Raw genomic sequence first — 16559 nt, 5'->3', positions numbered from 1 at the left:
CATCCTCAACAAACCACATGATCTTACATTGAATATCTGAAAGAACAGTTATATTTGGTATCAGGCAATAATTTGTTTTTCTGTTCAGAACCTTCAAGAAGCTTGTTAGTTTTCCCTTTGGATTTTAATGGCTCTTCACAGCCTCCTGAACAAAAGCCAACCTCACATCTAAGGAATTCAAGCCTCTGTGTAATTTTTCCCTCTTCAATGTTTCCACTTTTGTCTCATACAAACCTCTTCCACAACTCAATATTCTAGCCAAAATACAAAACTTTCTAGTTAGGCTATTCTGACCACCTTAAAGTACTATACTATATAAGAGTTAATTTGGTATATTTCTTACCCAATCTGTAGGCCACTGGAGACCAGAAACACCCATCTTAGATATTCATGTATTTTCGCACAGTGACAGGAATTTAATAAGCGCCTACTTAATATTGCTAAACAAATGGATTACCGTATCCTTCCACTCATTAAATTCATTGCTATATGTAAATCTCTGATATGCCTTTTTTTGCAAAGCTATTTTCTTCAATCAACTGATAGTCTCCTTCTTAAACTTTCTGATTCAGAAGATAATGATATTATACTTCTTTTTTTCCATGGCAGGGAGATGTACTGGGGATTGAACCCAGGAGCACTCTACCACTGTGCTACATCCCCAGTCTTTTCTATTTTATTATTTTGAGATAGGGTCTCACTGAGTTTCTGAGGGTCTTACTAAGATGATGAGGTTGGCCTCAAATTTGCTGTCCTCCTGCCTCAGTCTCCCAAGTCACTGCAATTATAGGCATGTGCCACTGTGCCCAGCTTTAAAAAGTTACACTTCTGAGGTTTATCCTGAAGTTTTGGATTTCTAAAACTCCATACATCTATGAGAATTCTCTCACTAAAGTTTTTTGCAGGGCTAGGGCTCACTGTAAAATAAACACTTTCCAGACACAATACTTATGCCAATATCCTTAGTAAGGTGGAATAATATAATAAGTACTTCCTACCTTCATGGTAACTGTGATGGTGCTATTTACATTTGCTTTATGCAACCAGCCTTGTTTTATCACACCACCCTTCTGAGAGCATAAGGAAGATGAGTCCTGAAATAGAGCAAAAGCCATCAGTAAAACAGCAGCCGGTCAGCCAACACTGGGAAGTGGGCACAAAGCTAGGCCCTATCCCCATTTCCTAATTAAAGCAAAGCCCTTCCCTCCCCTGTAAATATTTAAGAGTTGTGACTATAAAATGAAAGACCCTGTACTGTGCACACAGGAGGCAATCAATAATTACTGCATGGTACCAGACCCTCTTCTATGAAAGCCTTCTGAGTTATGCAAACGGTCAAATTGTACCTCAAAATGTCAGACATCCAAGCCATCTGTCCCAAGAGAGATATATTAGGCAGGAGAGTCCAGATGAATCACCATACCACATGCCCAACACAAGAACAATTCCATGATTATCCCACAGGTGGGGGAAACATGTCTGTATACAAATCACAGCCCATTTCACATGAATTTTTTTCTCCTCAGCCCATTTGGAAATATAACATTATTTTTTAAATTAAAGACATTAATTAGTTTGAAAGCTAGCCACAGAGAATTCAAAAATCAACTCCTTCCAGCATCTTTTCTCAATTCCCTTTGGAATCCTTTTCAGCAGCAATGACTTTAAAGAAATCAGTACAGTTACCCTCATCATTACCTCATCTTTTTCACAGTCCTCATCAATTTCAAATACATGATTAGGAATCTTTTCTGGTCTCAGAGATTTGCTGAAAATTCAAGAGAATTATCTTAGACACTGAATAGAATAGAGCAAAATCAACAATAGATGAATAGGGGGCTGTGGCTGTGGCTCAGTGGTAGAACAGTCGCCTAGCATGTGCAAGGCACTGGGTTCGATCTTCAGCACCACATAAAAATAAACAAATAAAGGTGTTGTGTTCAATTATATATATATATATATATATATATATATATATAAAACACAATAGATGAATAAAAGTGAGAGAAGTAGCCTTCCTTTTTTCACCAATAAGAAAATGCCAAGACATCAGGAAGAGAAATACTTTTATCCTTTCCAAACACAGTAAACTTACGGTTTTTTGCTTGTTTATTTGGTGCTGGCTTCATGCATGCTGGGCAAGTGATCTACCACTGAGGCAGACCCCCACCTCTGCATTTACTTTTAAAAAATTATTAACACATGTTAATTGTACAATTAATGAGTATCTTCAGACAACTGCATTACTTTTTTACCCAGGGCACTTTCCCAAGGAGTTACATTCCCAGTCTTTAATGGTTTTTTATTTTGAGACTGGGTCTCACTAAGTTGCTGAGGCTGGCCTCAAACTTGCAATCCTCCAGCCTCAGTCTCTGAAGTCACTGGGATTATAGTCATGTGCCACCATGCCTGGCCTGCATTAATTTTTATATAATAACCCCACTTGTGCAGCCAGCAGCAAAGATTTAACTAATACCAGATACTTAGGGAAGGCAAAAGTTGCTAAAAGTAATGTATGCCAGAGCTCTTAGCAATGAAAGGACCAAATCTTTCCCCAAGTCAAAAAGCAACAACACAGTATAATTCTGGCTTTTCCATTAGTTTGCTTTGTGAACATGGACCCATGATTTTAGTATTGTTTTTTTTTTTTTCTAGGAAAGTTCTTGAAAATTGAAAAAAAGCTACATAAATGTCTTTTTTCTCCTTTTGTTTCTAAAACATTCTCTATATGAAATCTTATGAGGTTAGTAGTAGTACAAATGACAAAATGAAAGAAAAGGGAGTGTTCAAACAGGTTGAGTGACTGGTCCAAGGTTACCTAGCTCACAAATGGTACTTTATGGTTTGAACTATGACAGTCTGGGCTCCTAGAAAAGTAAACTCATGCCATTCCTTCAACTGACTTGACAAAGTCAAGGAGCTCATCAAATTGAGCCAATATCTTCTAGCTTTTTCACTGATATCACTGGAAAATGCTCACATCATCCAGTATCAACCAAAGATTATCTTATGATCAATACAGACACACCAAAGCCAAAAAGTAAACTCATACATTTTGGAAAGAATTTCGATGAGGAAAGTTAGAACATATTGAATTAGTCAATACTCTATTTACCAAACATTCTAGTTGTTTGATGTTTTGCTTTATTATTATCACTCAGAAGTTTCAGAAATAGTTAAGAAAGGTAAAAAGTTTACAAATTCTCATGCTGGTTTTCCCTGAATTCCAAACTTACCATGGCAACATTCGAAAGTCCCCAGAAAAGTCTTCATATTTGTAGTTTACCACATGCCAATCTGTGCTATAAGTTTTAATGCACTAAAAGAAAATGGAAATCTTTATAATATCGGAAAACTGCAATATATCTACTTTTTAAAAATCTGATAATATACCAATAGACTTTTCAAACCACTTGGTACAGATTGGTATTGGAATCTTCCCACAGGGATCAACCATATTTCTCTAACTCAATCAGTTAATAACAAATCCCAATTCATATGGGTCTTTTCAATACTCTGACTCCAAGTCCAGGGAGCACTCAAATCCAAAAGAAAAAAAAATACTGGGAATGTGTGCTTCTTGTGAAAACATTTAAACCATATTCTCTGTATTATATCATACAGATTTATGATGTAGTCAATTAAGTTTAGACATTTTATTTACATTGAAAGAAAAATATCTAACATATTTTATGTAAATAAAGTTCAATTTTAAAAAAATAAATGTTCTTCTGTGGCCATTAAGCACCTTACCTCTTTGACAAATAAACTTTGGGCTCTCTTTTCAGCATCTTCTGGTACAGTAGACTGAACTGTTCTGCGCTGACGACCTATCACTGAGATCTGGAAGACAAAGAACATTCTTGCTGTAAGAACTGGCTTGGATACTGTAGTTTTTGTTCTTTAAAAAAAGTATTTGTGAACTCACAGATATATCTTCCATTGGGAACATAAGCAGGTCTCTGAGGGGATCACTGTAAATCTGGGTTTTCCTTTGAGTGATAACATTCTCATAGTCCAGGGGCTCTACAACTTTGGCCTTTTCCTTTATGAGAGACAAAAATAAAGTTATTGTGGGCAAACTCATCTCTATGTACTAAAGATACATACATTATTTTACAAAAGAAGAAAGTATTAATAATATTATTTAAAAGAGATATTTTCACAAGATGCATAGTCTCCATGACTACACATACATACACCAAACACATGCAAAGAGAGTCTCCATTGCTAAACACAAGAGTTCTGGAGCAATAGCACCTTACTATGCTTCATCTCTATGCCTTACAAAATATTTTTAAACTTTTTTTAAAAAATGTTTTAGTTGCAGATGGGCACAATAAGTTTATTTCTTATTTCTTTTTATACTGAGGATCAAACCAAATGCCTCACACTTTCTAGGCAAGCACTCTACCACTGAGCTACACACCCAGCCCATGAACTTTAATAAAATAAAATTAAAAATGGTAAGATTTGGAAGCCTGTGAGTTGACATTTACTGAGTATACAGTATATTCGCTGTATACTATTACTATTACTATTCGCTGAGTAACTAAAGAGGAGAAACTGTCAACGTTCACATGCCTTCTCTGTACCAGGTACACGTCCAAAGACTGTACCAAGTTCCAGTATAGCTGGGGCAAACATGAGTATTGGAGATGCTTAATCCTATGAGCAGGGCATTAAGGGTGAGGTTCAGGTGGCTCAGTCAAGGAGTCCCTGGTGGACTTCTAGATGAGCTGGTCATTGACAGCAAGGCTCCAGCATTAGGTTAATGTTAAAAGAAACAGAGTCAGTGAAGCTGAGAAATCCAGCTTTTATTAGCCGTTTCTACATGTTAGGCACTGTGCTAAGTGCTTTCTGAACATTTTTGCATCTAATACTCATAATAACCCTATGAAAAAGGTTTAATCATTATCCCCATCTTACAGATAAGGAAGTTCTTAACTCAGGTTAAGTAACTTGCCCCCCGCTCTTTCAGAGCTGGAATTCAAATCCAGATCTGGCTGCAAAGGAGCTAGTCTTTCTCCTCCACATGGCCATTCCTCCATTCAGAAATACAAAAAGATATTAATGTACAAGGTACTGAACTTGGAATAGGAGCCCACTACTTAACCCTCCTATCATTTTCTCATTCATGGAAGATACCATGATCTAACGTCTATTTTGACCTCTCTGCTTATTTGAGGGCAGGGACCTTCCTGTACTTGTTCACTGCTGTAACCACAGCACCTAGAATAATACTTGGCACTTGGTGGGCACCCAATCATTAATTGTAGAATGGACTTTGAAATATTCAGATTCAATAGGAATACATCTTCATATGTTATTCTAAACCAATCTGGGCATCTATTAGTGATTTCTACTAATGATGTTTTATTTAAATGAAATTACTAAAATTTCCTAAGAAAAACTGCATTAAGAAAATTCAAGGGCTTATAGCTCAGTGGTAGAGCACTTACCTAGCACATGTGAGCACTATGTTTGATCTTTAGCACCAAATAAAAATAAATAAATAAAATAAATGTGTTGTGCCCATCTACAACTAAATTTTTTTAAATATTAAGTCTTTTAAAAAAATATTTATTTTTTTAGGTGTAGATGGACACAACACAATGCCTTTATTTTTATGTGGTGCTGAGGATTGAACCCAGGTCCCTCCTGTGCTAGGTGAGTGCTCTACTGCTGGGCCACAATCCCAGCCCTAAAAATATTTTTAAAAAAGGAAAAGAAGAGCTGGGGTTGTGGCTCAGTGGTAGAGCGCTCGCCTCACATGTGAGAGACCCTAGGTTCGATCCTCAACACCACATAAAAATAAATAAGTGAAATAAAGGTATTGTGTCCAACTACAACTAAAAAATAAATATTTATTTTAAAAAGAAAAAGAGGGGCTGGGGTGGGGCTGGGGTTGTGCCTAGCATGTGTGAGGCCCTGGTTTCAATCCTCAGCACCATATATAAATAAAGAAACAAAAATAAAGGTATTGTGTCCAAATACAACTAAAAAATAAATATTTTTTTTAAAAAAAAGAAAACTCAAGCTTAAGATATACTGAAACTTCACCAGAGAAATGATAAATGTTTGAAGAGATAAATATATTTAAGCTGATGTAGACATTAAGCAATGTATACATGTACCAAATATTTCACGGTACTGTTATAACATGAATAAATTCTACTTTTTTGTTTATCAGCTAAAATTTTAATTTTTAATAATATATATTAAAACAATATAATGGAACAGGGTTAAATTTGTATTTGTGTACAGTGTTTGAGGTAGTGTCCGACATACTCCATCCATATAATCCTTTGAGAATGGTTTGTATACATGGTTCACAACTGGTCACAGCCATAATCCAAGTTCCATATCTGAAAGACATCTCAGAGTTTTCCTTATGAAATTACTTAGAAATATTAACCATACATAGCTTTCCTAGGTTCATATATAATTACATGAACAGTGAAACCCCACATCATGAACAACCACAAGAATGTGATCCTAATTAGAATAAGTTACACTCAATGTATGTGTAATATATCAAATATACTCTACTGTCATGTATATCTAAAAAGAACAAATAAAAAGAGAAAAAAGATTACTTAGAAAGATTAAACTACTCTAACCAATGAGAATCAGGGTTCAAATATCTAAAATATTCTAACAAAGACAAACTTTTTTCAAATCTTAATTTTCATACATGTGATGAAAACAAGCCAATCATCCCTAGGATGTCTGTGAGTACTAATGTAAAATGAGTTGAAATAAAAGGGAAAAAATCATATTTACAAAACTTTGAGTTTTTCCTAAAGGAAAACCTGAAACCCTTGGGCTGTACCTACCATGGATCCAAACAAAAGGAAACTGATGGCATCTCCAAGTCTAACCCTTGGAGTTCATGATCAATTTCTCAGAGAAGTTGAATGAATAAAGCCCTATCTAAGAAAGCAAGCTTTAGGTACTGAAAATAATTTTAAAGTCTTGCTATTGGTGCCAACTGTCTTCCCAATACTGACTGCCAAAACAGTTCTCAAATTCAATGTTTAACCTGTTGAATTGGCATCTGTTAACCTCTCTGTACAATAATTTCACAAGTATCTGTTTTAAGTAACTTTGAAAAACAAAAACAAAAAATCCTCTTTCAGTTTTCTAATGTAGCTGTCAAATTGATATGGAAAAGCATATTTCAAAATGAATCATTTATTTACATGTACAGTATAAGTCTTCTAAAAATTAAACATACTAGCTCCCCATGTATTTTGATGGTCATATATTCATGTTATTTAAAACGAGGTTTCACTTTTCATTTAAAGTGAATTAAACTTCCCCTTTTAGAAGACCTAGGCCTGTGAATCTGGCTTCACCTCTATGAGAAGGAAAAGAAAAATGGACTGAAGCCCTATATTTTTCTTCCAGTAAGATTCAGATATAAACTTCTAATAGCAGAGACAAGAAAAACCTTTGACTTGTAGAATTATAATGGTTTAATAGTGGCTATTCCTTTTTTAACTTTTCTATTCAGCTTTACCATTCTATTATTAGACTAATACAGTTACCCGAAATAAAGTTTCTACCACACTTAGAAAAGATTTTTCTCTCAGATTTGTGATGCAGCCTTTCTCCCAGTTTGTGCAATGATTGTCCTGCAAAGGTCTAGAAAGGTCCAGAAAACTGTGTTATAATAAGTGGGCCTTTACAATCATTCAAATAGCAAGGTCCCACTATATACTTCCACACAGTTCTATAGCAATGTTAAGTAAAAGGCAAAAGTGTTTATACAATCTGGAGAGAAGTGAGCATATGTTTCAGTCTTTTCTTCCCAAGTAGTGACAGAAAACCCATCAACCTAAATTTGGAACCTACTCAGTTTTCACCATGGGGAAAACAAAACAAAACAAAACGATCTGCCTTTGAAAGTTCTCATTCGCTGAGTGAATAACTTGCTAGTAATAGTATTAGTATCTTCTGTTAATTAAAAAAAAAATCACTCTGTAGTCCTAAGAAAACACTTTCATATACATTCTGCCTGTTTCTTAACAAAAAATATGTCAAGTACACAAGGAAATTACCACCATTTCAACTTTGTACATGAGGAAACTAGCTCAGAGGCTTAAGTTCATCTACCTACATTAGTAACAGCAGAATTGGGATTCAAACTCAGATCTTTTCTTAAAATTTTGAATTTGTCTCTTTTTGCACTGCCAGAGCTAGAACCCAGAGCCTTATACATGTTAAGCAATCACTCTATCACTGAGCCACATCCCTGGCCCCAAACCCAGATTTTCTAACTTATGATTCTTTTTTTAGTGTTTCACAGCTGGATTTATTTGTATGCAATCCTCAGATTTTTGCCACACCTTCCGTGGTATCACTTACTTAGTATTTTTCTTCAAATCAAGTGTCTTCATTGAAATACATTGATGGAAAAAAGAAAGCCTTCTATAACTGCCATAAAGGCATTTTCCTAAGCGCTAGTAAAATAAAATTTTAAAATACTATTTTTTGGACCCTAGTTTAGGACACAGTGCACTCTCCTGTGTTTACTCCAACCATTAAGGTCCAAATGTCCATGGACTCCCATGTATAAAACCTTAGAACTGGGAAGAAATGTACAATCCCACAAACTGAGAAAACTTTTTGAATCGTAGCATGGGGGAAAGGACAGACATCAAAAAAAGACACTCATCAGTACAGATTTAGTTGGAGCCTGCTTCTTGGTTCAAAGATAGAAAACAAAGTCCGTAACGGCATCACAACTTTGATTTTACCATTTTGTGGTGGTTCCTGTACTTCCACTGTACAAGATGACAAAAATAAATACATAAATATGAACATGGGTGTGCAAAGTCAACGACACAACCACTTGTGTATTCAAAAACACATGGAATTAGTAAGCCTATTCATACCATCACTAGAAATGTAACCATATAATTTCAATTTCATTTAAAACACAATAATAATCCCATATTTCTCGGTAAACAAAGCAAAATCAGCCTGGTTATTTCTGCTTCGGTATTACAACAAAGGTCATTAGTTTACCAGTAAATCTTTTACTTTAGAAACTAGTTCCCCTTAAGAATTCAAAGAATGTCTCTTCTGCAAGTCTAAAGTGAACACTGGCTTCATAGAATCCCTCCTTTATCACACTGGGAGGAAGACCAGAAAGCTTACCAGTGGAGCACAGGGCCAATTCCGAAACATCCTTGCCCTGTCACCCCTACCACCATCCTATCCTCCAAATTAAGAAGGGGCATGGCAACAACTGGTTTAAGAAAATGATTTTGCCCAAAATTCAGATGTTCATTTTTGCAGTATTGTGATCAGTTTCAATAGCATCTGAACATTTTCCTTTGGAAAATCAGTCTTAGGCAAGAAATAGCATGCTCAAAAAGAGGTGAGTCTCTCCTTCCCATCATTCCTCCACTCTGCTCACTTGGGACTTTCTTCAGATCCCCTAGTCATTCAACTTGCCTTTCATTTCAGACATCTGTAGTAGAGTTTAGAGTGCTTTCTTCAGAGAATATCTCAAAATAACACTTCACACTCAAAAAGGCCACTGGGGGCATGTCATTTCTGGCAGCACAGAAAACAAAGCGAGTTCAGTGCATGACACATTTATTGAGTACCTACTAAGGTGAAGGCCCTGTACCAGCCCCAGATGATACAGAGATGAAAAGAACCAGATCTTGCCCTTGAGAAGCTCAAAGCCTAGTGGGGAAGGCAGATAAACCTGAGACATTTGAGTTGATCACAGGAGCTGTCATAACTTAAAGTGCCACATGGTTTCCCACACATCCAACAGCTCTCCAACAGCCATGTATTCTTCCAGCAAGGAAACTGTACAGTCTTTTTGTATGCTAAAGTGTATGAATCCATGATTCCCATTTATGTTGAGTAGAAGAATTTCACTGTATGGGCATATGTGGTCACAGATCATGTCATCTTTTCTTCCACTTTCATTCATCAATTTTGTAAGTTCAGACACTAGGAAATTGACTTGTGTGAAGATGAGGAGCAGCAAAAGTTGTTCTGGGATTGACAGAAGTGAAAGATGCCATCATCACAACCTAGTCACTTCTAGAGGGGGATTCTCCACAGCATTGCAACCAAGGAACATAACTATAAGGAACGGTTTCATAGGTTCAAATAAAGAGTACTTGATTTTGTTATGACCCTGTCTTTTCAAATATTACTACCTCTTACAGCTAATTTCTGTCTCTTTTCCCCAATAGGAACTCCAAGTACTGAAGGAGCTTTGAATTACTATAATCTAATGATGATACATGGGAAGGGCATGCTGTCTTTTCAATTTAGTACAACACAACTTGGCAAAATAGACATGAACATATTTTTATAAAGGTTGTTTTTCAAGGCAAATCTTGGCATAAGAACACAAATACAAATTGCATTCAAGACACTGACCTTTCGTAAAGCAAATAGCTAAGGAAGAATATTACTTTTCATAAGACCACTGGATCATGCTCCTTCCTATCCACACCATGACTCACATTATTCTTGAGCTATTCCTCCCACTTCTCTCACCTATAGTGCCTTATTGCCTTTGCTATTCACTGGCATTTACTCATATATAACCTTGTTTTGTCACTTGACTGCTTTGTGGGTGGTTTATTCATTCTCCTCAACAGGATCTTAAACACCCAATGGGGAGGGAAAACTTTGATTTGCCTTTTTGGTAACATTAAGCACCACTGTATACCAAATTAAAAGTATATACCTATTATCTCATTTAATTCTCTCAAAACCCTTACGAGATGGAGGGGTATAGTGGTGCATGCCTGTAATCCCACCAATATGGGAGGCTGAGGCAGGAGGATCACAAGTATGAGGCCAGCTGCAACAACTTAGTAAGACCCTGTCTCAAAAGAAAAATTAAAAAGGGCTAGGCGTAGTAGCATACACCTGTAATCCTAGTGGCATGGGAAGCTGAGGCAGGAAGATCGCAAGTTTAAAGCCAGTCTCAGCAACTTAGTGAGGCACTTACCAACTCAGCAAGACCCTGTCTCTAAATAAAACATTTTTAAAAGGGGATCTGGCTCAGTGATTAAATGCCCCTGTATTTGTTTCCTGGTACCAAAAAAAAGAAGTAAAAAGGGCTGGAGGATGTGGTAGAGAACCCCTGGGTTCCAACCCCAGTACCCAAAACAACAACCACCAAAAAAAAAAAAAAAAAGAAAGAAAAAAAAAACCCTGAAGTGGTGGTTCTTTTATTATACTTAATTTATAGATTTAGAAATGAGGAAATTGAGGCTTAAGCAAATCCAGTATCACACATTCCTAGAGATGGGATTCAAATCTATATCCTAGAGATGGGATTCAATCTATATCTGGTGGACCACCAGAACACTTGGCCACATTACACATGCACCTATCTGTATTGAATTTAACAAAAACAAAATATTTCCTCACCCTCGCTCCTACCATGTTTTATTTCTTTGGATGGACTTTGCACTTTAGGATTTTCTAAAACTTAAACTATGCTATTATCTTATCATCTTGCCTTCCCATTCCCCTGATGATGCTGAATGTAGCTGGCTTGGAGAGCTTGTAATGTAATTGGATCAGGAGCTTTGCATTTCTAAGCTGTTGCTTCGAATCTACCATTTGCCATCAATGGGTAGGGATCAGCACCTTAGGTCTTTTACTTTGGGGAAAGGAGTTGGCAGATTCAACTTCAAGTGGGTAGGAATCAAATTACAAAAAAACAATAGTAAGATATTGTCAAGGGACCATGTCTAATTCATTTCAATATCCTCCACAGAACCTAGCAGAAAGCCGTGAGAACTACAAAGCAGGAAGCTTTTGTGGTTCCTAGGGATAACCAGCTGAATAATACAGAGATTGATCTTACACATACGCCTTCCAAGCCAAAATGGCAGCACACAGAGAAGGGCAAGTCATTGCTAAGGCTTTCAGAATTAATTTTCAGTTTCCAGCTTTAATTTAGGAATGACAACGTGCTGTTCTAAGAATCAGCAAAATGAGACTTCAAAGGTATTTGAGGAAAATAAATTGAAGACTAAGACCCATTTTTTGTCCTTTATTGGAATCTTAGCATAAGGAAGAAATTATTTTAAGTGCCAAACTTTTTCCTTTTCCAAGTCTCCTTAGCTATTTACATAAACTTTAGAACTCTTTTTTAAAACTGACAAAGAATTTATTTTTTAATCAAGAAATAAACAAGACTATATACTAGCTATGATTAGTTCACACTTGGTTAATGAAAGTTTTTTTCCTTACAGGCAACCCAAATATTACTTACGCAAATCATCTAGACTATTTACAACAGTAAATACAATTTTGATGGACTCCCTAACCCCAACTTCAATTTAGCCAATAATTATAACTTGGGCTGGGGATGTGGCTGTCCACCGAAAACTAAAAAATAAATATTTAAAATTAAAAAAAATAATAATTATAATTATAACTTTACTCAACATGCTAGCTGACGGATAGAAAAACTGATTTGAATTCAATTCCTCTTGGCTTTGTGTTCATTTTCTGCTAATAGCATTTAAATGACTCAAGCAAAAAAGAGGTGAAAAAAAATAAAAGGAAGGGTTTGAATAAATTGAGAGAATGAAACAGTACCATTTTGAACTTGGAAGAATACTGTTTCTATTCTTTAGCACATCATTATTGACAGAAAGAAAAAAAATACACTTTGGTTATACATAATGACTTCTGAGTAAATCAGAGAACTTAACAAATTCTCAGACATAAACAATTATTACAAATAATTAATTTATGCAAGGAGAAATTAGATTGTACCTGTTCTGTGCCTATCAATCAATTTTTAATCTGCCTTGAATGTCTGTGCTCACCATAAACTTACAACAACAAAAATCTTATTTGAAGCCAGGCATGGTAGACCACACTTACAATCCCAGCTACCTGGGAGGCTGAGGCAGGAAGATTAGTAGTTCAAGGCCAGCCTCAGCAACTTAGCAAGGCTCTAATCAACTTAGCAAGACTCTGTCTCAAAATTAAAAATAAAAAAGGACTGGGGATGTAGCTCAGTGGTAGAGCACCCCAGAGTTCAATCCCCAGTACCGAAACATAACAATAATAATAACAAAATTTCACTGGGTGCCATGGCATACACCTCTGTGGCTCCAGCAACTCAGGAGGCTGAGGTGGAAGGATTGCTTGAGTTCAAGAGCTCAAGACCAGCCTGGCAACCCAGTGCAATTCTGTCTCAAAAAAAAAAAAAAGTCTCACTTTCCCCTAAAGTTTATAAACAGAACTATAACATACTTAACATTCTTAAACAGAAAACAAAAAATGTAAAGAAATGTAGAGTGCACAGATGCCCTATAAGTATGTAGATTTAGCCAGCTAAATTACATTCAATGAAAACAAACACCTAAAGGTCCTATTTGAGTGGCTTGAACATTGCAGCATAAACTTACTCAAGTACAAAAGCTCAGTGATCTACAAAACAGTCACACATCATTTTCCACACTGGATTTGACATTGGTCTACCCATCTCATCAATTTGCTCCCAACAATGAAGTAAAGTGAAATACCCCATTTTGAAAATTAACCTTGACAAGGGAAAATGCACTTTTCCATTTTGGTTTTCCATAATTAGTCATATTGGCTCTCCCCACTAACTGAAATTATCTTTACCTTTTTTGAATCCACCAGTGATGTAACCTTCTACCACTATATATATATATATATATATATATATATATATATATATATATATATATATATATATATATATATATATTCTAGAGGTATTTAAGGTAGATAATTTTAAAGAATATGTTAGGAGCTGGGCACTATGGTGCACGCCTGTAATCCTAGCAACTCAGGAGACTAAGGCAGGAGGATTGAAAGTTCAAGGCCAGCCTCAGCAACTTAGCAAGACTCTGTCTCAAAATAAAAATAAAAAAGGACTTGGAAGAGGCTGGGGATGTGGCTCAAGTGGTAGCGCGCTCGCCTAGCATGCATGAGGCACTGGGTTTGATTCTCAGCACCACATAAAAATAAAATGAAGATATTGTGTCCATCTAAAACTAAAAAATAAATACTAAAAAAATGGACTTGGGGCCAGGTGTGGTGGCACATGCCTATAATCCCAGTGGCTCAGTAGGCTGAGGCAGGAGGATTGGGAGTTTAAAGCCAGCCTCAGCAAAAGCAAGGCACTAAGCAACTCAGCATAAAATAAAATACTAAAAAAAAAGGACTGTGGTTGTGGCTCAGTGGTTAATCCATGTATATTCTATCTATTCCACTTGTAACTCAATAGGTGCACCTGCTTCAGCTTACTTCCATTTTCTGAAGTGAGGCAGGAATCTAGAGATGGCTACTAAAGCCCTTCCTGATCATGCCCTGCAATTTACTGTCCTATTGGCCCAAACACACCCTGGGCTGATGGTCATCAGTGACCAACCTGTAATCACTCCCATGTTGCTTTATCTGGTTTAATTAAGCTCAGAGCTTACTCTCCTACTAATAAGTTTGATTTGTTTCCCCAATTCTTGTCCATCTAGAAACTTTCTTGTCTGCATTACATAACCTATAAGAGGACTCACTGCTCCTATTGTTTAGCCTGTCTCTGCCCTTAGGAAGTGTGTTAAATCAGACAAGCACCCCTTAGGTACTATCCGTTGGGTATTCAGCTTTTTTATTTATCTTTCTCTGAAACAAAAAAGCTTGTAACATTATCTGTAACATTTGCTTCCTTCCTTAAACCAATGCCCTCCCCTGTGACAAATGCCCTATCCCTAGTTACACCAGTCTTAGGGACTGACCCCTGTGAAAGGTTTTTTGACTATCTTAAATAAATAATCTTTAGGCATGAAATATTCTAAAATTGATTGTAGTGATCATTGCATCTTCCTGTGAATATACTAAAAACCACTGAAAGCCTCACTTCAGATAAGTGAGTTGTATGGTATGTAAACTGTATCCCAATAAACCTGTTAAGAAAACTAAAACCAAAAAAAAAAAAACAAAAAAAACATAAGCTACCCAGTTTCACTTCCTTAAACATACAAGAAAGAAAAACACCTCCAGTATTTAGTAAGAGATGGGTTCCCAGTACAGAAACCCTGTTGCTTTTCATTAGAATGCTTTGGTTTCAATGTCTGATGATCCTACCCTGCAGCCAGAGATTTCATTGACCAGCTGGCTACAAAAGTGAAGTTCACTGTTCTGTCATTATCTGAGGGCACATAAAAAGTTCATAACCCACTTGAATCAAAGTGTGAAATATGATATATCAAGAACTATGTAATGTTTTGAACAATCAACAATAAAAAATTTTTTTAAAAAAAGAAAGAAATACAAAGCATATAACTTAAGTTCTGTACATTCACTAAGCATCGGTCATGTGCTAGGAGTGGGTTGCCAAGCTGGGAAAAGAAACATAGGCAAGATGCCCCCCCACCCACCGCTTTTTTTTGGGGGGGGGGGAGTACTAGGGATTAAACTCAGTGGCTCTTAACCACTACATCCTCAGCCCTTTTTTATTTAGAGACAGGGCCTCACTAAATTGCTCAGAGCTTTGCTTAATTGCTGAGGTTGGCTTTGAACTCCCGATCCTCCTGCCTCAGCCTCCGGAGACACTATAATTACAGGTGTAATCATAGTGATCATGGGTCCTGCTCTGAATGAACTCATGTTCTAGAGGGAAAGACAGTCTCTTACACCGAGAATTACAAAGTGTTAGGCAGGAGTTCAGAGAGTGCTATGTGAACACAGGTAATGGAGTGATTTATTCCAGTGGTCAAGGAGGCTCCAAAACAAGTAGCATTTAAACTGAGCCTTGACAAATGACATAATTTGCATGACAGGCAAGAGGAATAAAGGTAGTACACGCAAAGGAAAGAACAGAGTAGCATGAAGGACTAAAGGTCTGTGTTCAATGAGTCTGGGGATGTAATACAAAGGGAAAAAAAATGGCTAAGATGAGCTAGAAAAAAATGGCTAAGATGGAGGGCCATGTATGCCAAGGCAATGAATTTGGACTGTTTCCTAGTGTAGGCAATGGGGGGGCCAGCAGAGGTTTTTAAGCCAGGCAATGACTTGAACAGATGTTTTACTCATATTTATGTACCGAAAGCCAGAAGGTCAGCACTAATGGAAATTAATCCATAAAATGACAACATAGGCTGAAAATTTGTCCCTTTGTCTATATTTTCCAGAAGCAATAAACTGAATTATGGAAAACTACTCATTAGAATTGCATGCAAAACAATTGAGGAAAAGAACATGAGAACTGTTTGTATGAAGAGTTTTTCTTTAAAAGAGGAAGACTGCTTGCATCTCCCCTGTGACAGAGATTAAATTAACCTGAACATTTCGTTTTGAAAAGATCAACTGTCAATCTGTACTTAATTTATTCCTAACACCTTTTCAATGGCTAATTTGATCCAAAATGGTTAACTTGATGAGAAGTAAGTAGATCACAATATTCCTTTGTTTAAATCCCTTCAATGGTTCACCAGAGCCTGCAGAATAAAGCCCAAAACTTTTCAGTAAGGCTTCTAAGACCCCTTGTGATCTGGCCTCCACCCTCCAGCCTCCAG

At 36.6% G+C, this 16559-nt stretch overlaps 1 protein-coding gene across 3 annotated transcripts in view; it reads right to left on the bottom strand.

Annotated features, from left to right (window-relative positions):
• Dock11 (dedicator of cytokinesis 11) overlaps positions 1 to 16559 on the bottom strand; it is a 186108-nt gene that overhangs the window by 135089 nt on the left and 34460 nt on the right. For all 3 annotated transcript variants that reach the window (XM_046420911.2, XM_046420908.2, XM_046420910.2), the window contains exons 2-6: positions 3929 to 4045; positions 3754 to 3843; positions 3237 to 3319; positions 1699 to 1768; positions 999 to 1094 (exon numbers count right to left, since the gene is read on the bottom strand). In XM_046420911.2, the coding sequence (XP_046276867.1) occupies positions 999 to 1094; positions 1699 to 1768; positions 3237 to 3319; positions 3754 to 3843; positions 3929 to 4045 (456 nt within the window). The remainder of the gene's footprint in view (positions 1 to 998; positions 1095 to 1698; positions 1769 to 3236; positions 3320 to 3753; positions 3844 to 3928; positions 4046 to 16559) is intronic.

The sequence above is a fragment of the Marmota monax genome, unplaced genomic scaffold, assembly GCF_021218885.2.
Source record: "Marmota monax isolate L192 unplaced genomic scaffold, Marmota_monax_Labrador192_F-V1.1 WCK01_AAM20220418_F8-fsc00155, whole genome shotgun sequence".
Lineage (NCBI taxonomy): Eukaryota > Metazoa > Chordata > Mammalia > Rodentia > Sciuridae > Marmota > Marmota monax.
Note: the sequence above shows the minus strand (reverse complement) of the source record. Positions and strands in the feature narration are given on the sequence as shown.